The sequence below is a fragment of the Mytilus trossulus genome, chromosome 13 (assembly GCF_036588685.1).
Source record: "Mytilus trossulus isolate FHL-02 chromosome 13, PNRI_Mtr1.1.1.hap1, whole genome shotgun sequence".
NCBI classification, from domain to species: Eukaryota; Metazoa; Mollusca; class Bivalvia; order Mytilida; family Mytilidae; genus Mytilus; species Mytilus trossulus.
The window spans coordinates 32,905,810-32,932,233 of NC_086385.1; the positions used below are offsets into that span (position 1 = coordinate 32,905,810).

The 26,424-nt window shown below is 31.1% G+C and overlaps 1 protein-coding gene across 3 annotated transcripts in view; it reads left to right on the top strand.

The window, feature by feature from the left end:
* The window catches only part of LOC134694582 (A disintegrin and metalloproteinase with thrombospondin motifs 6-like), a 28,719-nt gene extending 8,426 nt beyond the window's left edge, over positions 1-20,293 (top strand). The window contains exons 6-17 of one of the 3 annotated variants that reach the window (XM_063555605.1): positions 1,996-2,089; positions 2,705-2,782; positions 3,901-4,055; positions 11,761-11,798; positions 13,763-13,868; positions 14,306-14,473; positions 15,114-15,258; positions 16,128-16,244; positions 16,510-16,561; positions 17,041-17,247; positions 18,264-18,322; positions 18,850-20,291. In XM_063555605.1, coding sequence (XP_063411675.1) covers positions 1,996-2,089; positions 2,705-2,782; positions 3,901-4,055; positions 11,761-11,798; positions 13,763-13,868; positions 14,306-14,473; positions 15,114-15,258; positions 16,128-16,244; positions 16,510-16,561; positions 17,041-17,247; positions 18,264-18,292 — 1,189 coding nt within the window. In that variant the 3' untranslated portion in view covers positions 18,293-18,322; positions 18,850-20,291. Of the gene's footprint in view, positions 1-1,995; positions 2,090-2,704; positions 2,783-3,900; positions 4,056-11,760; positions 11,799-13,762; positions 13,869-14,305; positions 14,474-15,113; positions 15,259-16,127; positions 16,245-16,509; positions 16,562-17,040 lie in introns of all 3 variants that reach the window. The other 2 variants (XM_063555604.1, XM_063555602.1) reach the window with 2 other exon arrangements.
* Positions 20,294-26,424: the final 6,131 nt, after the last annotated feature.

Genomic DNA, 26,424 nt, shown 5'->3' on the forward strand with positions numbered 1-26,424 from the left:
GTATGGCATAGTACACTTGAAATAGAAAACAAAAATTATACCACAACACACCTGAGATGTCAGGGAGTTACTGTCGTTGACATATGCAAACACGTTTCATATGACTCAAATGAGCATCACGATGCAAAATAGACATGGATAATAAAATTATTTATTTTTGTTCACCCCTTTGCAATTGGGTGTTGCTTGTTTTTTTTTTAAAATATAAAATTGACAATGGAAATGGGGAATGTGTCAAAGAGAAAACAACCCAACCATAGAAAAAACAACAGCAGAAGGTCACCAACAGGTCTTCAATGTAGCAAGAAATTCCCGCACCCGGAGGCGTCTTCAGCTGGCCACTAAACAAATATATACTAGTTCAGTGATAATGAACGCCATACTAATTTCCAAATTGTACACAAGAAACTATAATTAAAATAATACAAGACTTTCAAAGGCCAGAGGCTCCTGACTTGGGACAGGCGCAAAAATGCGGCGGGGTTAAACATGTTTATGAGATCTCAAACCTCTAGCAAATGTAGAAAAGTAAATGCATAACAATACGCACATTAAAATTCAGTTCTAGAGAAGTCCGAGTCTGATGTCAGAAGATGTAACCAAAGAAAATAAACAAAATGACAATAATACATAAATAACAACAGACTACTAGCAGTTTACTGACATGCCAGCTCCAGACTGGATTAGAAGATTATGATTTCATCATATGAATATCAGGCACAATCCTTCCCGTTAGGGGTTTAGTATCATACCATCATAACATATATGAGAAGAACATAACCCGTGTCATGCCTATAACTGTTTTTTTTTTTAATAAATACAATGCAAAGACACTATAAGTAAATCGATATTAACGCAAAAGTATGCAATCTTTAATGACCTGACAACAGTATCGTAACTATATCCCTTCTTAATAAGTCTATCTAAAGGTTTTGTTAGTTTCTGAGGTGAATAATGACATTTTTTTGCTTTGTAAAGAATATTTCCATAAAAAAATTGGATGTGAAATACCTGAACGTATAAGAAGTCTGCATGTTGAGCTATATTTACGAATGATGTCCTTATTCCGATGATAAACTTTAGTAAACGTTTTGACTAGTTTGTGATATCGAAAACCCTGGTGTAATAATTTTTCAGTAATACATAAATTTCTCTCGTTAAAATCTAAAACATTGTTACATAAACGAGCGAATCGTACAAGTTGAGATAAATAAACACCGTAAGATGGTGACAAGGGAACGTCACCATCTAAAAATGGATAATTTATGATAGGAAATGAAAAATCATCTCTTTTATCCTAAATTTTTGTATTAAGCTTTCCGTTAGTGATATAGATATTAAGATCGAGAAAAGGGCAGTGGTCATTGTTAGTATTAGTTTTATTTAAAGAAAGTTCAACAGGATAGATTTCTTTAGTATACATACTGAAGTCGTCATTATTGAGAGCCAAAATATCATCCAAATATCTAAAAGTATTATTAAATTTGTTTATCAGATGTTGTTTCTATGAGTCTTTGCTGATTTTAGTCATACATTGTGACTCATAGCAATACAAAAACAGGTCCGCAATAAGTGGTGCACAGTTAGTCCCAACTGGAATTCCGATAACCTGACGATATACGGAATCTCCAAAGCGAAAAAAAATGTTATCTAGTAAAATTCAAAGGGCAGATATAATATCAAAGCATGTCCAATTGACATAGTGTTTTTGTTTATTGCTACTTAAAAATGACCTAAAAGAGTTTGAACATATATATTCACATTTTGACTTTTTAAACGCCCATTTAATAAGCTGTGCATTGATACAGCAAATTTGGATAACATTTTGGATGTTATGACAGTATTACTTTTTGCAGACAAAAAAGTGTATGTATTTATTTTTGTATACCCAAGAATGTTCATGTAGTTTTTGTCTAAAAAAAAAGGTGACAGAGCTTGAAGATACAGACGAAAAGGACAAAGCCTTAAGTTAGTTTATTCTAAATTATCTTTCAGTTGGTACCGTCTAAGTAAGGCGTCAACAACTTCTGAAAAAGAAACTGACGCACTTATATCTGTCCGCCAATATTATGCCTTTGTTATAAATGGGGTAAGTGAACGTACATTAGTTAAGCTCATTTGTCTTATGCATTAAGACGTGTCATATATTTGTTGGATTGATGTCGCATTGATTTTATAAAGACATTTTCAGTTTTAAACCTATATTTACTACGTCGAATGATACCATTGTCCGCGATTGTTAATTCGATTAGCCAATGTACAGTATGTGCTTTTGGAAACGATGTACATATATTTATTGAAAAGGACATTACATTTACTTCACTATAGACTACACTACTGTTTTTGAGTTTTACTTACCTTAAGAAGGTATAAGAATTACAAAAAAAGTCTCTGTGAATGATTCAATATACAAAAGCAAAACCAGTCATTTAATCCGAGAGGCGAAATATTCTATATGGAAATTTAAACTTATGTGTCGAAAATTGACTAGCAAAGTTATGGCGAACAAAAAAGACAAAAAGAAAAACACCTATAAATATTCTCAACACGAGAAACTAAAGATTGAGCAACACCAACCACGCCAAAAACCTATTTAAGGATATCATCAGAGTTAGTGGCGAAAAGTTAAGTACCCACCCTAAAATTTGAAGGTATTTGAAAACGTGATGTTTTGTTTACGCAAATACTTAAATGTTAATTTCAGATGGATGCTATGTATAAGAATATCCAGACAACTGAATATACAATATCAGTCTTATTTGCTGGGATAGTTATATCACAGGTACTGTCATAGTGTATATTTTAACTGTTTTTCTCTCACTCAAATCAATAGACCCTTATAACGAATTGATTAAGTATTTCATGTAAAATTGTTTTGGGAGTCTCATATGCAAAAATGTTGTTATGTGCAAGTTTCTATTATGAATGTATGTAAGTGGATTTCATAAGTGTTTGTGTATTAAACGTAATAATGTTTATTACACCACTATAAAAAAGCATGTTTGATATTCAGGCTAATGTGACAACTATAAACCATACAACGTACATGTGAACAACTACAGGTCACTATACGGCCTTCTAGGAATCATACATGTGTAGAAGCTTTAAAAGATCCCCTACATTAGCTTTTGGAAACTTGGCGTATATCATCGATTAGTATCAATATATAATATTCAGTTATATTCGTCGTATAACATCACAAGACAACAAAAAAGTCAAAACTATACAAGACCGATTTCCAAATCTAAAATAAAAGCGATACGACTAGTTTCATATAAAAACACTATTTTGCTGAGGTACAGTATACAAAACATCATATCTTAACAAGATTATTACAGAAACTCAAATTAAATATGAACGACTGTAACATCAAGATCATGATGTTCTTAACCCTTTCAGAGCACCTGAGAACACACCCAGTTTTGATGGGTACTGTTGTTTAGTCTACAGTTTTTAATAGTGTGCCTTGAAACATATAGCTTGTCTTTTTTTCGTCTCTCTTTTTTTTGCATTGGCGATTTAAGTTCGACCTCGACCTATTAGTTTGAACATCCATTTTGAATTTCCTTCCTCTTTAAAAGAAAGCATACAAGTAAGAGGGGAATCATACAATTATTATGTGATCTAGAGAAGGTATATTTTGATTTGTGAAAAATTGAATTGAATAAAAGTAAGTCGTGCAGTAGGAGTGACTTTTAACAAGACCGTTTAACTACTAGTAGTAAATTGCATGTAACGTACAAAGTGTGACACAAAACCAATACGTGATTTGTGTTAAACAATCATTACCATTTTGTATTTATCACGTTCAAGTATTACAAGTCCTACTGCAAAGTTGAGAAGTTTATGTTATCATCCTCTGTGAATTAAAAAAAACCACACGTATTTTGTTTACAACAGACACCTGATGACGCCCCATGGACCGAAAGTTTCAAAAATAAAACTGTTACACCAAACTTGGTTGATGCAATACAATGCTTGTACAAATTCAATGAATGGATTAGAGCAAATTCATCACAATTACCAGAGAGAGACCAGTCTATGTTGTTTACAAGGTAATGTATGATACTCTGTTCTTACTGATTATGGAATTTGTTCTGAATATAGTTATTAAAGGTAACAGGCTTGTATTTTGATACACAAGACGCGCGTTTCGTCTTCATTAGACTAATCAGTGACACTCAAATAATAATAGTTAGAAAGTAAAAAAAGTATTAAGTTGAAAAGCATTCAGGACCCTAAATTCTGACTCGAAAAAAGAAAAATACCTAAAAAAAACAAGTTTCAATCCACACAAACTTTTACATTTAATATAAATATTTACGGAAAAAAATATAGATTATTTGTAGGAAAAATATGTATTATTTTACTTTTAAAATAAAACCCGAGTCAGAACAGTAGGAACATTAATGTGTACATATGTATGATAGAGCTTATCAGTCAGTTATACATGGCTACATGTAATCTACGTGTAGGTACGGGACCTGTACAAGTTATGTATAATTCATTTGTAAAAGAAGATTTATCATACATTTTGTAGTAAATACAGTAGTTTGGAATGTTTGATAAATAGCCTGCTGTTTAATCCATATCGCGTAACTTTGATGCACACCCTTTATCATACCCTTTATCATACCAATACCCGTTATCGCACCCTTTTTCACACCCCTTCTATTTTTTTTTTATCATTTTCACATAAATTCCGTTTTAATTTATGTAAGTTTCTTCACAATTGTTTTCCCTCAAAATGGGTCCTATATGAACGGTTATTCTGGCGTGACGCAATTTATTGAATGACGCCATTGTTGGGAATTTGACGTAACAAACGTCGATTTTTCCTATTTCTGACACACGAAATGCAACTATAAAAAAGAAGTCAATGAAATACCATACAAAAAACACGAATAATACAATAAACAAATATCTTTAAAACTACGGCACGCAATCTGTAAGGTAACACAGGTGATTTGTATGAGTTATTGAGCTGTTCTTTTAAAGCTTTTTAAAAAGTAGAACTGAAGTTTACCAAGATGCTAGGGATCAGAAACATACTCTCCTGTTGAAATATATGATAAATCGTATAAAACATGGCAAAATCCGTATCACATGCCGTATCACCCACGACCAATATCATCCCTCGGGCCTAAAGGCCCTCTGGCAGATATTGGTATCTCGGTATGATAAGCATATGATACGGATTTTGCCATGTATTATTCTCTATGTAGCATATGAGTTAAATGTCACTTCAGATTTTCCCGGATAAGGAGAGATAATCCAATATGATTATGTTTCATATATGGGAAACCTATCCCTCTAATTATAATACACACTTATGTGAACAATCATGAGGAATAAAATAATTTAGAGGCCTATGATATAGTTACAGGGGAAGTGGTGAATTTGCTATGGTGTATGTTTTTTCGCGACGTCAAACTTAGATCGGAAATCGATTCATTTTTGCAAGTAATTTTTATCATTAGCTTTAAAACGAGTACATGGACCATTCATTATGAAATAGCATTTCAATTGATACTATATGAAGATGATAGTTCGAATCTTCAATTCAGAAAACACCGTTGAATTGTTTTAAAATTGAATATTTAAGTATATATTATAAAATTTTTAAATTCGCAAATTACATTTCACATCAAATAATAACTAAATATATATATACATGTATACAGCACCAAATTCCGTTTTTTTTCTTCTAAAATCTTGAAAATTTAATGAAAATGAGTCATTTCCAACAAAAAGATACTCATGTTACGGACATCCTTTTCACAGGAAGATATTCCATTTTTTTTTTACAAAATGTGCACTTGAATATTTTAAACATAGATTTGTTTTTATTGCCAATCAATAGGATAGAAACTGTAATTTTGGGAAATATCTCAAATTTGAACCTAATTTATATCAGAATTTAGCATATGAAGGATTTCTTTATATTACAAAGGACAAGGTATGATAAGAGGCGTTTTTGGCCCCCTTCCCAAATAAGTTCATATTTACATCATTGATAGCCTCAGTATAGAAACTATTAAAAACTTTAATTTTTTTATGTTCCGATAAAAGGAAGGTTGCCTAGCAACGGTTTTATTAAATAGCCAAATTATCACGTATGCATTGCTTTCTCATTACACATTAGCATAATTCAAAATAGTATTGTTTGTTCAATAATAACTTGAGGTTGCAAATTAACAATCACTTCAATTTCTGTTAAAAAAATGCTTAGCAACAACCTAGCAACAAAGATATTGCCTAGCAACGGTTCAAACATTTGTAATTTTTGCCATATGAGGTATAAATATAGCAATATTAAAAGATTTATCTACCGTAAATGATTTTTCTTTCATATATGATATCTGGGTCATTGTCATCATTATTTTTTCAAGAAAATCATATTGACCATAGCAACCTAAAAGATGCTTAGCAACAGCCGAAAAAGATAAAAATTAAATTGAACTACAAAGAAACCTCTTGATTTTTAATTGTACAAATTAGGGTTAAATCAGGTCAGATTGCTTAATGCATGAAAGAATAACTAGCAGTAAGAAATAAAAGTAAGTCAATTGTATATCATGCTGATGAAAATATTAGCAACCAAATTAGTGCCTAGCAACGGTTGAATAATATTTTTGTTTGTATACCGAAGTAGGATTATAGCTTCATTATTATATTTTTAGGAAGTAATATTAAATCATATGCTGTTACCAAAAACAGAGTTGAGATCTCAAAAAACATGTTTAACCCCGCCGCATTTTGTGCCTGTCCCAAGTCAGGAACCTCTGACTTTTGTGAGTGTTGTATGATTTAAATTTTAGTTTCTTGTGTATAATTCGGAGTGTAGTATGACGTACATTATAACTGAACTAGTATACATATTTGTTTAGGGGCCAGCTGAAAGATGCCTCAGGGTGCGGGAGATTTTCGCTGTATTGAAGACCCATTGGTGGCCTTTTGTTGTTGTCTGCTCTATGGTCGGGTTGTTGTCTCTTTGACACATTTTCCCATTTTCATTCTCACTTTTAGTATTAAATAAACGATAGCTATCAATGAATTGGTCGGTTTATTCGACAAAAATACATAAATACAAATCAGATTATCACATAATAATTAGTAAGTATAAATAGGTAAAATAAACAAGAATGTGTCCCCAGTACGCAGATGCACCATCCCCACTATCATTTTCTATGTTCAGTGGACCATGAAAATAGGGGAAAATCTCTAATTTGGCCATAAAATAAGAAAGATCATATCACAAGGAACATGTGTATTAAGTTTCAAGTTGATTGGACTTCAACTTCATCAAAAACTACCTCGACCAAAACTTTAACCTGAAGCGGAACAGACGGACGAACGGACGAACGAACAGACAGACGCACATACTAGAAAACATAATGTTCATAAAGGAGGCATAAAAAAGCTTTTAATTATATAATAAGTGGCACACTTATAATTCATAAGTAATAGTTGAAGTTATGAATATAGCATTTCACATTTACGTGATGATTACCGCTACATTAAAAAACTCAAATGGATTAAAACTACTATTGAAGATTCAGTATCAGATTTATACAGTGTGTATGGCATATACGCATTGCCTGTACAATGCCATTTTTGTCACTATCAGAATCGTACACTGTGAACATTTTAACACTTTACATAAAATTCTAAAAAAAGTAATACTGAAAACAAAGTTCTAAGTTTTCGGTGAGATCAGGGGTTAAGACTTTAAAAACACTCTCATGAAGATGTGTAGACGAACTGAGAGGCATGAACATCTTCAAGTTTCTCTAAAAATCCATTATTTCTTCGATATATATCCTGAAATTAACACACTGATTGCCGGTAATTAGTATTATGTGCAATCATACCACATCTCCTTATCATATCCAAAATGTTATGCTTTTTTTTTTAATGAAACAGTTATTGGTAAGTAGTATTTAATGAAACCCAAAAACATTTGAATTTGATTAGAAACGTAGACATACTTCATTAGAGTGTCTCGATGGCTGATTGGTCTAAGAAGTTACTTCTGAGTTCGATCCACGCTCGTTCGGGTGCACTCGTTTGCAACCTTTATTTCTCCTTTCAATGTTGATCTATTTATTATTTTCACTTGCAGGACTGAAAGTTCAGGCAAAAGGTTTCAACTTTCACTATTTACAGCCGATTTCATTGAGTGTGTAGCCAAAGTTAAAATCTTTGGTAAGTTTGTTTGATTTGTTAACTGAACCGTGAAGTCATTATTATGTCAGGTTTACTACCATCCAATTTCGAAATAGCCTAGTCCATTAGACAGCTAGATTGGTAATCTGCTGGACTAGTGTTTTCTAAAAGGAGGTTAGTTCATCTGACCTAACAATGACTTAACGGTTCAGGTAACAAGCCAGCGAACTAAAGATATTACCTTTGGCTTCACACTCAATGAAATCGGCTGTAGAAGTCACTAGGTTCAACCTTTCCTGTATTGAATAAATATTTGAAACTACTTAAAAAATCTTATTTATTGCATTAGGGACATTAAACTGTAGTACTAGTAGTGCAATTTATGCCTTCAATTATATACATGTGAGAGGGAAACAAGTTCAACTACCATTTTTGGTGAATATTCAACAACTACCCTAATTGTTATTAGTAGCAAGAAATATTGACTTAGTCCAAAAACCTGACATTTTTAGAGTATTTGAAGAATAATAAAAATCCTGTGACAATGCATGCTTCCATAATGTGTACAATAAACCTATTAGGTATTAAAGATGTAGCTCAAAAACTGTAGAAGGATAACCGACTTGTATAGCTTGTACCAAAAAGTTAATGTATCAAAATACCGGACATTAAAAGAAAATTTGATAAAAAAATCAAAACCCTGTAGACATACACACCTTTATTATAAATAAAAAGCTTTTTAGCTCAAAAACTGAAGGAGATAGCTAGACATATATATCCGGACAGAAACAGACGAACGGACGGATGGATGGACGGACAGATCTAAATTAACGAACGTGCTCGACATTTTGTCACGTGGGGGAGGGGAACAAATGGAAGTTTTAAAAGACCTTGACTGGCTATACAGCTCTTGTACGGTCGGTAGAAAACTTTATTGTGCACGAAATAAATATGATATATAAATCTATTTTTCTGTAGATGGTTAAATAGAAAATTTCAAAGTGTACAAGAGTTGTATAGCCAGTCAAGGTCTTTTAAAACTTCCATTTGTGCAAGTATTTAGGACTTTAAATGTGCATCAGTTTTAGTTAATAAAATATTAGAACAGGGAAATAAGAATATTAAAATGATTTGCTGATAAACAAAAATCTCTGTTTACAGTACTAAACTAATGTGCTATGCATGTGCAGATATTAAATCCAAGTATGATATGTAAATATAAACATAATTCCATGTGAAGAGCAGTTGATACTGAAATTAGGTTCACAACACTTAAGCTATACTGTGAATTATGTATTACCAGCCTATTCATATATCGGACGGTACACTAATGATTTTTCTTATATATGTGTCAGAGCACTCTTGTGACAAGCAATAATCATAAAATAAAAGTACAAAATTAATGTAGCATTGAATTGAATCTTAAGATTTTCAAATAAAACGTGATTGTGTTTGTTAGCCATTTCAAATATGTATTTTGTTTTGTCTGGAGTTCTATGTAAGTGACAATCTTTCATGCCAAACCTATACCGAATCCTGGAGTGGGCTGGTACTTCTGACCTGTTCAATGTACAGGTAGTTTATCAAACTATGCCCTCTTAGTTTATTATTAGTCTTTATTTCACATTTGTTCCCCTCCCCCACGTGACAAAATGTCGAGCACGTTCGTTAATTTAGATCAGTTCGTCCATCCATCCGTCCGTTCGTCTGTTTCTGTCCGGATATATATGTCTAGCTATCTCCTTCAGTTTTTGAGCTAAAAAGCTTTTTATTTATAATAAAGGTGTGTATGTCTACAGGGTTTTGATTTTTTTATCAAATTTTCTTTTAATGTCCGGTATTTTGACACATTAACTTTTTGGTACAAGCTATACAAGTCGGTTATCCTTCTACAGTTTTTGAGCTACATCTTTAATACCCAATAGGTTTATTGTACACATTATGGAAGCATGCATTGTCACAGGATTTTTATTATTCTTCAAATACTCTAAAAATGTCAGGTTTTTGGACTAAGTCAATATTTCTTGCTACTAAAAACAATTAGGGTAGTTGTTGAATATTCACCAAAAATGGTAGTTGAACTTGTTTCCCTCTCACATGTATATAATTGAAGGCATAAATTGCACTACTAGTACTACAGTTTAATGTCCCTAATGCAATAAATAAGATTTTTTAAGTAGTTTCAAATATTTATTCAATACCGGAAAGGTTGAACCTAGTGACTTCTACAGCCGATTTCATTGAGTGTGAAGCCAAAGGTAATATCTTTAGTTCGCTGGCTTGTTACCTGAACCGTAAAGTCATTGTTAGGTCAGATGAACTAACCTCCTTTTAGAAAACACTAGTCCAGCAGATTACCAATCTAGCTGTCTAATGGACTAGGCTATTTCGAAATTGGATGGTAGTAAACCTGACATAATAATGACTTCACGGTTCAGTTAACAAATCAAACAAACTTACCAAAGATTTTAACTTTGGCTACACACTCAATGAAATCGGCTGTAAATAGTGATAATAGAAAACTTTACAAATGGAATTGTTTAACGACCTTGACTGGCCACACAGCCCTCGCACGGTCGGTAGAAAACTTTATTGTGCACGAAATAAATATGATATATAAATCTATTTTTCTGTAGATGGTTAAATAGAAAATTTCAAAGTGTAAAATATATAAGTTTTGAGGAACTGATTTTCTTCAAAACTACAAAAAGAGTTTGAGTGTGTTGAGAACATATTATAAAATTCATTTGTAAGATTTCGTTTAATATTTGAAAATAATAATAAATAAAAATTTAATTCACCATATTTCAAGGGACACAATTCTGTATTTGTCTGTACAGTGTTACATGTAGACTATTTTGATCATTGTGGGTCTAATTTCATGTACAACATATTTCTTTAAGAGAGTGACATGTCTTGATGACTGGATACAAAATGTACGACGTAAAACTATCCGTACGTGATATATTCTGATCAATTATGTATACCGGAATAATTTCGTACCCGTGCTGGTCCCTTTAACGTATTCTAACATTGTCTAATGACTTGTAAAAATTGTAAACAATCGGATTATTTTTCAAATTTTTAGACATGAGTGCCAACGTAGATCACCATGATATTTTATTAGGTGAAAGATACAGAAGAGAACAGTTTATGGTTAAAAATTTCAAGATGGTCTACGTTGGCGCTGATGTCAAATTTCGTCTCCGAACATGACGAAATTGTAGATTTTCTACACTTTTCGTCGTTTAAGCCTTTTCAAAGTCTAAGTTTAAACATATTTGAGTACATAACACCTAAAAATAAGGTTCTCCATGGACGAGCAGATACTACAGTTCATTCCACAGGCGTGATGGGTTTCAACTTTAAAGTTTTAGAATTCTGGAAAAAGGGGGGCAAGAAACGGCCCTTATCATACCTTGTCCTTTGAATTGATCAGGTGCAAAAAAAATCGTAAACAAATCACAATGGAAGCGGCATGTTTCCTTTGCCCTTAAAAAATAAAAAAAGGAAAAACAATTGAAAAGACAACAGTTATCGTACTTTTTACAAGATTTCAAATGTCATTCTTTTAAAAATTATATTCTACAGATATGACTTCTTATATGAAGGATCAACTTCAAAAGCGGGTATGTAAAATAGATGTATATTCGATCTATTTTTTTCATGATCTACATTTTCTTTTCACAACGAGTGAAACTTAAAAAATCACATTACACAGGTTACATGTATATCAACATTGATAAACTCAAGTTATTTGATTTTAATGATATACATGTATGACGCCGTCCTTTGCGTGTTTATGTCTTTATTCAAAGTCCGTTTTTACCATTGGAAGTCAACGTGGACCTTATGCATATCCAATGAAATATCGAAATTTTATTATATATTTTTTACATATTTAAGCATATGCCAATCAAATGAACGCATTTAAAAAAAATCAATTATCAATGTAACATTCCATTCAGTTTGTTGCAAGAAATATCTCTTCGTGCGGAAATATATTAAACTATACAATATAAAAAAGAAGATGTGGTATGATTGCCAATGAGACAACTATCCACAAAAGACCAAAATGACATAAACTTTAACAACTATAGGTCACCGTACGGCCTTCAAAAATGAACAAAGTCCAAACCGCATAGTCAGCTATAAAAGGCCCCCATAGATAATATTTGTTATATTGTTGGTAAACATGTTACATGGCGTTGCCTCAAACTGTCATGAAAAAAAACCCACAAGGAATTTATTAAAAAAAAGAAGGTAGTTTATGAAAAAAATAAAAGAAATATGCATTGATCCATTCAATTATTCCGTCGTTATAGTTAATAAAATATTCAGTCCAGTATGTTTAAAACTGTACAAAATGACATTATCAATAATCGAAAATTTAACACAAAATGAACATTTAATGAATGGTTATTACTAATATTGAATTTATTGAACCATAAAATTGTTTTTTAATGTTCACAATGTAAAATGTGGAGAGTCAAAAATTAATTCTATGGTTCAATAAATCAAAAATAAATTATTGCCATTCGTTATAAATATCTTTTTATCAAAATAATTGTACATCTCAGTATTCTTTACATGTTTTGCCTACACATTTTAATAACATATGCGCTTACCATACTTCCATTGAAAAACGTCAAAAGTTTACAATTATTGAAGCTCTCGATTATTCATGCCAATTGCTAAAAGTAGTTCATGCATTTCAAAGTTATCGAAATATAGATTCCAACACTGCAACAAGTGTATTACGATATTTCTGAACTCGAGAAAGTTAAATTTTAAAGCGCGAGCCTTGCCGAGCTTTTGAAAAAGTTAAGAATTTACAGTCCAGAGTGGAAAAATATCCTTCCTTTTCAAAAGTTTGCAGAAAAATATGTTCTTTAAAGATGATAGACATTGTCGCCTTTTTTTTCTTGACGTCACAAAATGAAATTCAGAAGAAACCAATAAAATTTGTCGACATAGTTAAACATATTGAATTTCGACCAATCATTTGCCGAGAACAGATATTTCATAAGTGAGGAGAAATATTTGTCTCACACTGATCAAGCAATGTGAAAATAGTGCAAAAATGAGAGAAACCTAATTTTAACCTTTAGAAGTTTATTATTATCAAAATTGTCGACGGTTGGTTAGATTAGACAAAAAGAAGAAGAAAGAGAAGAAGAAAGAGAAGAATGGTTGTCATAATTATTTTTAAGATATAATGATCGATATTATAGTAAATAACTTTAAGTTTAACTTTAGAATTGAACGTGTTCATTCCTGTTCGAGGTTTTCTTTTAACAAGTCAGTATAAAGAATTGATTTGAATATTTCAGTGATCTTGTTTATACACAGCTACAATCATGCATGATAGCTGGTTGAATTATATTTGCTAATGGTGACATAATATGATTATGTAATGTTTGGAAATGTTTATTTTTAAAAAAATTATGCATTGGTTACAACGACAAAATTTGTGAGAAATACATCTTTAGTCAGCTGTTCTGCAAAAGTGCGAGTGTTTTGTTTATAACTCGTATTTATGTTGATACTAAGCATTATAAGTAGACTAACTTAATTGAAAACATATTTGTAGGATTATCCTTCGTAGGTACCATTTGTGGTGAAAATAGTCAATCTATCGCACAGGAGAGATTTGATTTCATTGTCATTACTGTAGCAGCACATGAACTAGGACACAGGTGATTTGAATATTCAAATATATCCTTTAATTATAATATCAGATGAAATTTATTAAAAGTGTTCACACTCACCACTGGGTTTTAAAATAAATATTGATCGAAATTCAACGAAAAAAACCTCGACAGCAAACGTTTTTGATAATAAATCATTTTAACCTTTATATTTGTTTTAGTTTGAAAAACCCAACGTGCATTTAAACAGTTGTGTGAATTGTAGTACTTGCTACAACATATTATCTTTAAAGTATTATAGAAGGGTATTCCAGAAAAAAATGCGAGTAAACTTGCCTTCAAGATATGTTTTTTTTATATTAGTCTTTATGTCATCATAATTTGGTAAGCAGGCTTTTAAATGATGAGAATGATGATGTATTTTTTGTTTCAACTGCAAAGCTACCTTAGTCAAAGTATGTACCAGTTGTTGTTAATGTTTTCAGTCTGAGCGCCAAGCATGATGGCGATGGAAACTCGTGCAATGGAACCGATGCTTATATAATTTCTTACTCAAATAGTCCTCAACAAGACCCTAATAAAGCAACAAATCCATGGAAATTTTCTACATGCTCAGTAGATAACTTCACATTAAAGATAGATGCATTTGAATCGTGAGTATAATCCTTTTTGAACTGGGAATTGCATAGCTGGTTCGAGAAGGGTGTGTGATTGTATGTTCAGTTAGAGGTATGATAAGAAAAATTCGTCCTGATTGTGCTGGTTTTGGTCGACAGTGACACATAATCCATTCTACCAAAATATATTACAACCATAAAATAAAAATCCATACCATTCTTGCATCTAAATGTGTATCTTCGAGGATACATTATTTACAACAACAATCGAAAATCATATTAAAATATCGGAAATAGATTGACAATATTTAATTTTCTTAAGATTTCAGTCTATTTTGTTCCATATCATCCTTATATTTGGAAATGCATTCTATGAATATATGTTAACTTGCTAATTGAATTAACATATTTTGATATGTTGTGTTAATTTGTGTTCAATTATATTGGTTCTGATGCCTGGTTAAGGGTTTGAGAAATAGAAACTTGATCTCGAAACTTAGATTATCAAATTTGCTATGATCTCCACTATTGATCATATAAGTCTATCGTTATATATCAGCTCGATTCAAATGACAGTACATTTACAGATGAAATAAGCAGATTATAAATACTTCAATTGTCTAGATAAAAACAATATTACTTGATGTATTAATTATATTCATATTTTGAAATTTAGGTCAGGCAATAATTGTATGAAGACATTGGGAGCCAATTTTGATCCGACTGCACTTGCACCATACAACCAATCATTAGCAGGACAATATTATGACGCTGACGCCCAGTGTAGTCACATTTACGGGACCAGTTCATACATGTGTAGGGTAAGGATACGTCTTAAATAAACTAAGTATGCTGTATATCTTCATATAAAAACTCATCCAGAATATATAAAATACATGTTCCACTGGACTGGAAGTAAAACAAAAAATACAATCAATCAACCATGTTAACGCAAATTCTTAAAGTTAACTACGGTGTACATAGTCCGCAATATCATTTCAAAAGACTTTTGTATCAATATATTTCAAACATGAGATGACAGATGATAAACAGTACATAGACAGATATTATTTTATTCAACCGCTAAATAGATAGTCATTCATGAGTACAACTGCAGGCATTGGTTAGTTAATCTTTTGAAAGTCAGATATTCTTTTTATGCCCCACCTACGATAGAATAGGGGCATTATGTTTTCTGGTCTGTGCGTCCGTTCGTCCGTCCGTCCGTCCGTCCGTCCGTTCGTCCGTCTGTTCGTCCGTCTGTCCCGCTTCAAGTTAAAGTTTTTGGTCAAGGTAGTTTTTGATGAAGTTGAAGTCCAATCATCTTGAAACTTAGTATACTTGTTCCCTTTGATAAGATCATTCTAATTTAAATGCCAAATTAGAGAATTTATTCCAATTTCACGGTCCATTAAACATAGAAAATGATAGTGCGAGTGGGGCATGCGTGTACTGTGGACACATTCTTGTTGTTCATCATTTACATTGAATACTAAAATACAAATGAAATGGTTTGCCCTTATTCTGAGTAATACATATTTGAAGATCTAGAATATAATCTAGCGTAGCTTCTTACAAAATGAATTCACGCGATTGCATGAGACAGTTTTTGTTAACGCAAACATTTACTAGTAGTAAAATTCGACTACCGGTGAATCCCTCTTACTTCGCTTAATTCGTTATGTTTTAGGGACAATACAATGGTAACTATGAATCAATATGCAGTGTACTTTGGTGCTATAATCAAGATGAAACATCTTGTCGCTCAGCAATAGCAGGAAGTGGCACACTTTGTGGAAATCATAAGGTATCTCATTTATAAACCTTTGAACATGATGATATTTGTCATAAATTATTCTTTTATAAATAACGTACAGTGACAGAGGTTAATTGGACATTTTTCTTGGAACAGGTAAACCATTTTTTCACAATCCAATTAGCCTATTCACCTTTTAAATTACACTAATTTAATTCCCGCAATTATAAATTTTATAAAATGGGTGTGTATACATTTTTGTTCTGTGTATTATTTTATTTATGTTCTGATTTTAACGAAAAAGTTTTTTTTGCAGTGGTGTGTGTCAGGAGTATGTACATCAGATACCAATGCTCCAGCTGGAAATGGTAAGCATTTGATAAATCGTAGCTTTATTATATGCTAACAAAAACCATAAAATAACAAGACATGTTTTCATGATCTACAACACTTGAACGGGCAAAGAATATAAATGTTAAAATTCTTATCAGTATCAAATTGCAGGAGTTTTATTCTTTTTTATAGCACATGCTATAGTCTTCAGTAGATATTCAGTAATTTACCATGATTTGAGATTACGATGATGATGATGATGATTATGATGAAAGATAAACAAATTGTCAAAAAACTATCTGCAACATTATAATGGGTACCGTCAAGTGAACAGACACATACGATATATCAAAGGATATAAACCGATACCATACACATGTTAAAATTATATGTAAAAAAAAACCAAAACAACGTATAGCAATGAAGATAATAAGCATACTCATTGACAAAATAAAATGTATATAAGGTATATTTCTACACAAAGTAATAATTCAAGTTTGCTTATTGATATCAGTCAACTGTTTATATGGCGACGAAAAAGGACCTATATCCAGTAATGGGTGGACATGTGCTGACATGTACGCTAATGCGCCTAAGGATTGTGAAAATGAGTCACTACAATGTTGTGAGACTTGTTACTCAGAATTGACCACTGTTGCATTTATGACGTCGCAAGGGGACGGGACTATTCGAAGCACAATGCAAACAACGGATAATTCAGGTATGATGTTAAATATTTGTGTTATAAAAAACAACATTTCCGACAAGTCTTTGATAATAAATGCCGAATTGTTATTTTATGATTTAATTAAGATTGTCTTGAATTTTTCTACTCTGACTCATATTTTAACATTTAGAAGACAGGTAGCAAAACATTTAATGCTATTACGAATGAAAAGTTTAATGTTCAACTATTGTCACATGAGTTATGCTGTTAAGTCATTTTATGTATCGTTTTGAGTGTACAATTGTGTGTTTGTATTCCTTTTTATTAAGGAATAAAATAACACCATGTTCTGAGCACTAACCACGTTTTTTGTGTGTTGCACTTAAGATGTATATACATATGTATTTATATCAATAAGGTATAATTTTGTATAAAACAAGCTTGCTTTCTTTTATCTTTATTCTATATGCTGATAATCATTTGTTGGCTTCCTGTAGAATATTCATCGTGCGATCCTTAACCAATAGCTTTCAATGTGGCTTGTAATCTAAGAGAACATATAACAGCGCATTATGAATTAATCTACGAACTTAAAGCTAGTTTTATTAGTACAATATGAACTTTAGGTCGAAATAGTTTATCAGTTCATAGTTCATTTTGTATAGCAGTGTGCATGTACATAATAACAGCTATTGAATAACTATTTATAAAACACTTTTTGTCAGTTTATCGTTATCAAATTGGTGCATTCATAACTTTTATACACACGATAACATTTTTTGCAATGTTTTTAAATCAGTTATAAATGTGTATATTTTTGGTATTTTAACAAATTTGTTTGCAGATCTGAATAGTTTAGATTAGCGAAATACAAATTGAATACATCTGATGTATAAGAAATACTTTATGTCTTGTTTTATTGAATACATTGTATCATGTTATTTTATCCTTAAAATAGCAAGTTATTTGCAAAAATCCTCAAGTTATGAATTGAATTTTGCATAAAGAAAATGTATTCATATGCACTACATGTAAGTTAGTAAAACTCTGAAAATTTTTATTAAATTTAGAAAAACAATGTAGTATGTTGTCAGATTAAAGTATAGATTTGAATTCATCTAGTAAGCAGGTAAGTACTAGTAAACAAAACCAGTTATTTTGAGTTTACAATTGTCAATTTAATAGCATTGAAAATGTTATGGTATACTGTTTTGTCCATTATCTAATATTTGGTGGTTATATTTTGTTATTTTATTCTTTGTTACAGGAAAATAATGAAGAATTGTTTTCTTTGTAACAGCACATCCTACATCTTTTATTTCCAACAATTTTAATTTCAACGATTTTAGTAATAGAAAATTAATCCTGGTATCTATGATGAGTTTATTTAAAACCTGTAGTTTATTTTTTTAAAATAAGATCACAATAATATTTTGAACGGGTGACTGGAATTTGAAAATAATGCAATATATATAAAGATATACTGAACTTTGTTTTATTTGTTTTATTTGTTTCAATAGTTTAATTTCATGATTAAATGTTTTAATGATTCATCTAATAATTATATATTATTTTGTTTCAATTAATGAGTATTGTATCTAAGGATGTCAATCTAGTTTAAAACAGATAATTGTGCTTCGATTTTCTCTTTTGAAGTACAAGAAGATTCCCGATCCAACACCTCGATTGTGCAATGAGACGAAAACCAAAGTACCTCTTGTTTAATAATGAAAGGCCTGCACATGACAAATAGCTATTTTACAATAGTTTGGTTACAAGCCATCCACAAGTAAATGATTTTTTCAAAACTGTAAAAGGTATTAGAATAAAAGTTAAAGCAAATGATATAAACCTCAGATGCAGAAAATATGAAAGACGACAAAATTGCAAAGCATTCCAAAGACTTTAATTGAACCTTTCGAATATTGATCCCAAGTCAAGAGCAATGGGACAAAAGGAGCTAAGAGTATCATAATTTATCGTTCGACATTGAGCGTCTAATAATGATGTGACTCGTACAGGATTACGTGAACATTCAGCCAAATTGAACTTTCGGACAAGACAACCTTTTTGCATTCTAGAAATTTATACACACGTATGATATCTACTGGTAAATTCAGACCATGTGTTAGTCCAAAGTGATAATTCTGGATTAGAGTATTACCAAACTTACATCAGCCTAGGATTTTGGTTGGGTTCGAGTTATTCGGTTAACTCAGTTATGTAGAATGTTTGTAACATGACATTGCAGAAATTTGACAAAAAATCTATTTTGAAAACATAAATTGTTCAAACAAAGCATAAAAATACATGGTAAATATGGTAAAGTCTATTATCTCTATTTTGATATTGTTAGTATATTGTTACAAAGGTCTTGTTTAACTCAAAAACTGATTTGAAATATGCAATTGATTTTTTTTATAACTCGCTATTGATTTAATGATGAAATCTCCTAATAATAAAAGTCTTCCCAAATTCTTAAGCATTTTTAGAATTACTTCTTGTTGTTGTTTAACCTTACTAATATTATGTTCTGATTTAAAACAACTATCCATTTTGGGGGAAGCGTTGATTATTTTGATACATTTGTTTTGTTTTAGGCAAATATTTACCCCTACAACATTTTGTGCGTGGCTGTCCCAAGTCATGATTCTGTAATTCAGTGATTAACGTTTGTTGATGTTATGTATACGCTGACATAAGTTAGCGTTAGAATGTTTGAAAACTAAAAGGCGAGAAATAGTGTGAATGAGCTTGTGAGAAATGCACGAGCTACATACTAAATAAATGAGTGATAGTGAGAATTGTTTGAAGTTAGGAAAAAGTAAAAATCCCCAAAATACTGAACTTGGAGGAAAATTTAAAAAAGGAAAGTTCCAAATCAAATGGCAAAATCAAAAGCTCAAACACATCAAACGAATGGATAACAACGGTAAAATACCTGACTTGGTACAGTAATTTTCTAATGTAGACAATGATGGATTTAACCTGGTTTTAAGGTAAGCCTAACCTCTCACTTGTATAACGGTCACATTACATTCCATTATATTGACAACGATGTGTGAACAAAACAAAGCCACAGTGATATGTTATTAGTTTATTGTTTATTAGGTCTTTCCACAAAAACCTTTTGTTTTTCTTCTGATTATTATTAATTTTTTTTTTCTTCTGCCGTATGAGATGCTTTTTTGTTTTAAAACACATCGAATGGATTTTTGGCCAATGATGTTGTACAGTAATGGGGGTTTCAAAAATCACCCTGTGTGACGGAACACTTATTCTAATAGGAGTTATCTCCCCGCGTCCCCTTTTTCTTGTTATCGCTATATCTCTAAAACCGTAAAATATTTTAACAAACTGTTTTCTGACTGGAGTGATCGGAAGACATCTTATGGGAGTTATTTTCCTTTGAAAATTAAAGATAGTCGATATGTTGGATAAATTCATACGTTTAAAGTCGTAGAGGCCTACAGTCTTTTGATATGAACTCCTTGGTCCATTTGAAGGAAATTCAGGTCGAAGTCAAAGGTGAAGGTCATGTTATAAATTTTGAATTTTGCTTGTTATCGTTATTCAAAAGAAACTGTTACAGTAAATGATATGATGTGTTTGCCAAATAACTGTTTACAATAAGGCGCAACTTCAACCTATTTTAGTCGAAGAGTTTTGGTTAACCCTTAAAGGATTTCTCTCCCCTTATGTATTTGAAATCAGTATTTCTCCACACTCATATAAGTGATTGACCTAGGGTCTTTTGATTTGAGATCACTGACCTTTGACCTCAAAATTGAGGTCAAGGTCAAAGGTCAATTTGACGTTCTAGATTTTCACCTTTGCTAGAAATTCTTTCTGGTTCATTATAAAACAATAAAGTCGTCTGCATTTATTAATCTTATTTTTCATATCAGTTTGATTTACCACATTACATCAACACGGAGTGACATTTTCTAACAGCATTTTTTTAATTTCTTTCTTATTATCGAGGTGGAAAGACCTTCAATTGTTTTCTAAAGAATTGTTTTTTAATGGTCAATTGTATTGTTGTCAAGCCATCCGAATTAATTACATTTTTTAGCGGATACAATCTTTATAGTGTACAATGTACATTATTTTATGTATTTTTTTTATGTTTATTTGATATATTTTTTATGAGTTTTTAGCATTTGGTTTCTTGTTGGTCCAAATTTCTAACGTTTAGAAATAGTTATTAGAATTTTCTAAAGCCTCGTTTTCGTTGATATATAAGCATTGATGTTTCAATTATGATTTTCATTATTGAAACTAACATTCTGCTGATCTTCTTATCGAAGAATATTGTCAATTATCATCTCTTAATTGAAAGGCAATGGAAAATAAAATACGAATTGGATTCCTATTAGCTCTACTTTTTAGAAGGACATTATGTGAAAAGGGTACTGTCAAAATACAAAGAGACACACTATTTAGTGGTCATGTTATGTTTGAGACGTCTATGCCGACGTGGTTACCGTGTGCAAAGCTATGTTCAAGGATAAAAGCATGCAAATCTATTAATTTTATAGCCTGGAATAAAACCTGCCAGATTAACAATGAAGAACCTGGAAATCACAATGACGGATTGATTGAAATGGTTGGGATCATTTTTGTTGCTGAACCATCATTTCGAGAGGTATATTAACAATAAAAATAACACTTTCTAAAATTGCCGCGTGTTTCGCACTCTGTTTGATCAACATCATCAGAAATCTAAAAACATTGGGAGGCTAATTATGTGTAGATATTTGAATATCTTAACAACCATATGACAAGCTACATAATTTTACTCTTCTAAATCAGAACTACCGATGTCCATATGTTGGTTATTCAAATCGGTTATTATAAATAAAATACAACTGACAGAAAAAAAAGTTTAATAACAATTATTTAAGTCTCATAGCCTAAACTTTTGTATTATATACTTATTTTCCGGGAATAGATTAGACTGGTTCAATTTTCATAACATTTTTACAAAGTATTTACTTTGAACTGGCGAAAAAATATAAAAAAACCTAAAGGAACTTACAGCACACAATTTACAGGAATAATTTTAATTGATATATGTCAGTTTGAAAAACACTTAATATTATCATTGATAAGCTTGATGTCACTTCTCTATTAGTTTAAGACTACAAGGTTTGATTCTAAAGAGTAATCTCTCTTAGATCAGCACATGACATCTAAGACTTTATATTTAACAAAAACAATTTTGTTTAAAAATGACGACGATGCAGGCATAAATTTTAAAACAATTATGACAGTACTTTTATTTTTGTTTCTTTTCACAGAACTCGTTTCAGACATTTTGTAAAGAATAAAATGTTTTTTGTTAAATTTACTCTTTAAAATATTCATATTCAATTATTACGGATTGATTAGAATTAATATTATTCAGGTACCAGGGTCATCCAATGCAATTGTTGTGATCTCACATCAATAGAAAGAGTTAACTTAAGTTATTTAACAAAATCAGTTGTATATATATATATATATATTTATACAACTCGTCTGAACATCAACCCAACAATGTTAGATCTGTAAATTTGCTTTCGCAAATGTTTGGATCTTCAAATTTACAAATCTAACATTGTTGGGTTGATGTTTAGACAAGTTGTATAAACATTATGTACACAGCCATGTATCACCATCATTGATGGCGATCCGATGGATACATCTGTTGTAGAGTAGTCACTGACTCAGACGTACTTATATATATATTATTTACCAATATGAGTGATTTGTTGATACTTAAACTGTTCCGAATGTGCAATTCAGAAGAACTGACATCAACAAACTTAAAAGTAAACTGTCGCCTAATCAATTTGTTGACCTCTCACATAATATGATTCCCTCATAATATAAGTCCCAATAGGAAAGAAATAATCTTGAATGTTATTTTCAAAGGAACAAAAATTACATTTTATGTTCCTAATATAATACATGGTATAAACTATTTGTCTCAACATGTATAGATATTATGACATTGTTTATAACAAAGTGTCAAGTGGAACTTCTGTCAGTTATTTTCTTATTTGTTGGTATTATTCATTTTTAACATGGTGAATGTTCTTTCAAAAACAATACCATAATGGAATAGCTGACTATGCGGTATGGACTTTGCTCATTGTTGAAGGCCGTACGGTGACCTATAGTTGATAATGTATATGTCATTTAGGTTTTTTTGTGGATAGTTGTGTCATTGGCAATCATATTACATCTTCTTTTTTTATAGAATATTATAATGCGCATTTCATCCAACGACAAACACAATAGGTTAGTTTTCCAGACCGTAAATTTATCAATTTGAATATCTTTTAAAATAAACAATATCATTGGGGCTGTTTATTGTTTATAATCAGTTTATTGCCTGTTTATATGTCATCATGTGCATTTAAGCAATCAACGAACAAAATAAGTTTACTTTCAAATCATAAATTTGAAAAATAAAATACAATTTCCTTGGGGTTTGTTTAATATGTTAGTTTTATATTCAGTTTATTGTCTTTCAGAATACCATCATGTGCATTTAAGCAATTGATAAACAAAGACATTATTTTCAAGATCATAAACTTATATTTAAATGTCCATTCAAACATATAACATCATCAGGGGCTGTTAGTTTTAGATAATCAGGTTGCCATTCCTAAAAGATAAACCTACCTTTATGTCTTATCAAAGTAGCTACGCATTTTGTGAACCCACTCAAAAAGTTTATACTGTATTTTTTATATATAAATAAGGCCGTTAGTTTTTGTGTTTGAATTGTTTTACATTGTCATTTCGGGTTCTTTTAAAGCTGACTATGTGACATTGGCTTTGCTCATTATTGAATGCCGTACGGTGACATATAGTTATCAACATCTGTGCATATCGGTCTCTTGTGGAAAGAGGTCTTATAAGCAAGCATATCACATCTTCTTTTTTATAGGTTCTTGTATCAGTGAGAATATAGAATAAACATGAAAAAGATTTTTATCTTATTTTACAAATAAGAAAAAATTCCCTACTAATCAATTATCTAATTAACTGTTATTCATTATTTATAATGATAAAAGTAATAAAGAAAATCATTAGAGGCATCTTATAGTTTTAATTAAACAAACATCACTGTTTTGACAATATCAATAAATAACAAGCAAGAATGTACACAGATGCCCCATCTGCAATATAATTTTCTATGTTTAATGGACCGTAAAAATTGGGGGAAATCTCTAATTAAGAAATCATTCATGGAAGCCATAGATTGTAGGAAATTTAAACATGGCCTGGTTCGTGATATTGGAATTTTATCCGGAGCGTTAATTGTTTTAATACAATATCATAATGATTTCGATGGTTCATATAACAGTAAACTTTCATCTTTAGCGGTTTCATTTTTATGACGTCATGTTTTGAAATGACTTTAATGCGCCAAAAAAATTTAAAGACTTTCGCGGAATTTTATTTGATTTTTATTGTTGATTTCGCCGAGCTCTTGTGCATTTCTGCTTTTTATTATGCATCCGTATTAGAATAACAATTTTTTGTCTTTTTTTAATTGCACTTTTTAAATCAATCAAATCGGCATATGGGAAGTATATTGTAACTGCCTTCTTATTTATATTTCTGAGTCTTCGCTAATTATAGATATGTCGATAATTTTATCACAGTATTATTACAATGCGGAAGAAGTACGTCATATAAGAATTTGTCATTACAATTAGACAGATTATATGATAGGGAACATGTGTACTAAGTTTCAAGTTGATTAGACTCCAACCTCATAAAAAACTATCTCGACCAGCAATTTGAACCCGAACTTAAACCTGAAGCGGGACGAACGGAGGCACGGACCAGAAAACAAAACGCCCATACATGGGGCATAAAAACCTTGATATTCAGTGTTTAATTTACTTTTAGATCGTGCAACTATTTGTTAGCCAGCATTTTATATCAACATAATGGACTAAATTGTTTTATTTTGCAATGCTCGTTAGCTTTTCGAATCATATAACCTCCTTTCGTTTTTCATTATTTTAGCACCACTGGTAACTTTTTAATAATCTGGAATACTAGAAATTATAATGGTCCTCTCGATGACTTCTAATATATTTGTCATACAATCATAAGTATCCTGAATATTCTGCCCAAATGCCGTTCTCACAATATAAAATTTCGTATAGGTGTTTATGTACCTTAAAATGTCCTTAATAATGAAAATGAGTGACAGCTTTAAATTCAATTGTAGGATCTGAATTAATATTCAAAAGTAAATTGTCAGAAATTTCGGTTTCATTTGATTTAGAACTGTTTAACCATTCATCAAAAACGTATAAGATAATAAATAGGGGTTGGACATTTTAGATTTTATTTTTCATTTTGTAAATGTTAGTGTCACTGATACATCTTAAATAGTCATTACTGTTTAACCTATACCAGTTCTTTGTTTAATCAGTCTGATCACCTAGGACCGCTCGTTTTAGGAAGAGCTATCTTTGAGTTTTTGATTGGTAGATAATGTTTATTACAAATATTATTTAATTGGTTGATCAAAACTACAGTTAAAAAATGAACGCTAAATGCACCTTTTTATTTTACTACAGTTATCAAAAGAAATGGGGATCAGTAAAGGAATTTATTACGAATCTACAGTGTTTGTAAACAATGTCATGTTAATGCACAAAAGGAATTTGGACTCTACTTTTTCTATTATAATGACTGGTAAATCAAAGCTGATGATTTCTAAAAGTAAAGTAAGAAATAATTCATGCAAGCTATAATTTGTTGTAGGTTTAAGATGATTAGGCGTTATAATCATGATTATTTTTGTCCGAGCGATAGTGAGAGCTAAAATAATACGAATATAATGGCTACTCATGTTTAAACTACTATAAATCAATGACAAATCAATATATCATACAACGTATTATTGTTTCAAGTACTAAAAAGATGTTTCTCTATTTTGCGTGCGTTTTTCTCTGTAACACAGACCTTAAACTTTTACTCTTATAAATCCATAATTCTTAGTCAAGTATACCGGCCGTTTATTTATATTCGGCTTGTATGATCAAAATGATCTGCAACTTATCATCGGTTATTGCATAACGCGCATTTAATATTTAGATTACATCAATTTCCATTTAAAGACAAGAAGAGCTTTTCTACTCTTCAATCCAGAGGAACAGAAAGTGCGTATTATCATACACAATTCTAAGGGTTCTCTCGAATAACAATCGA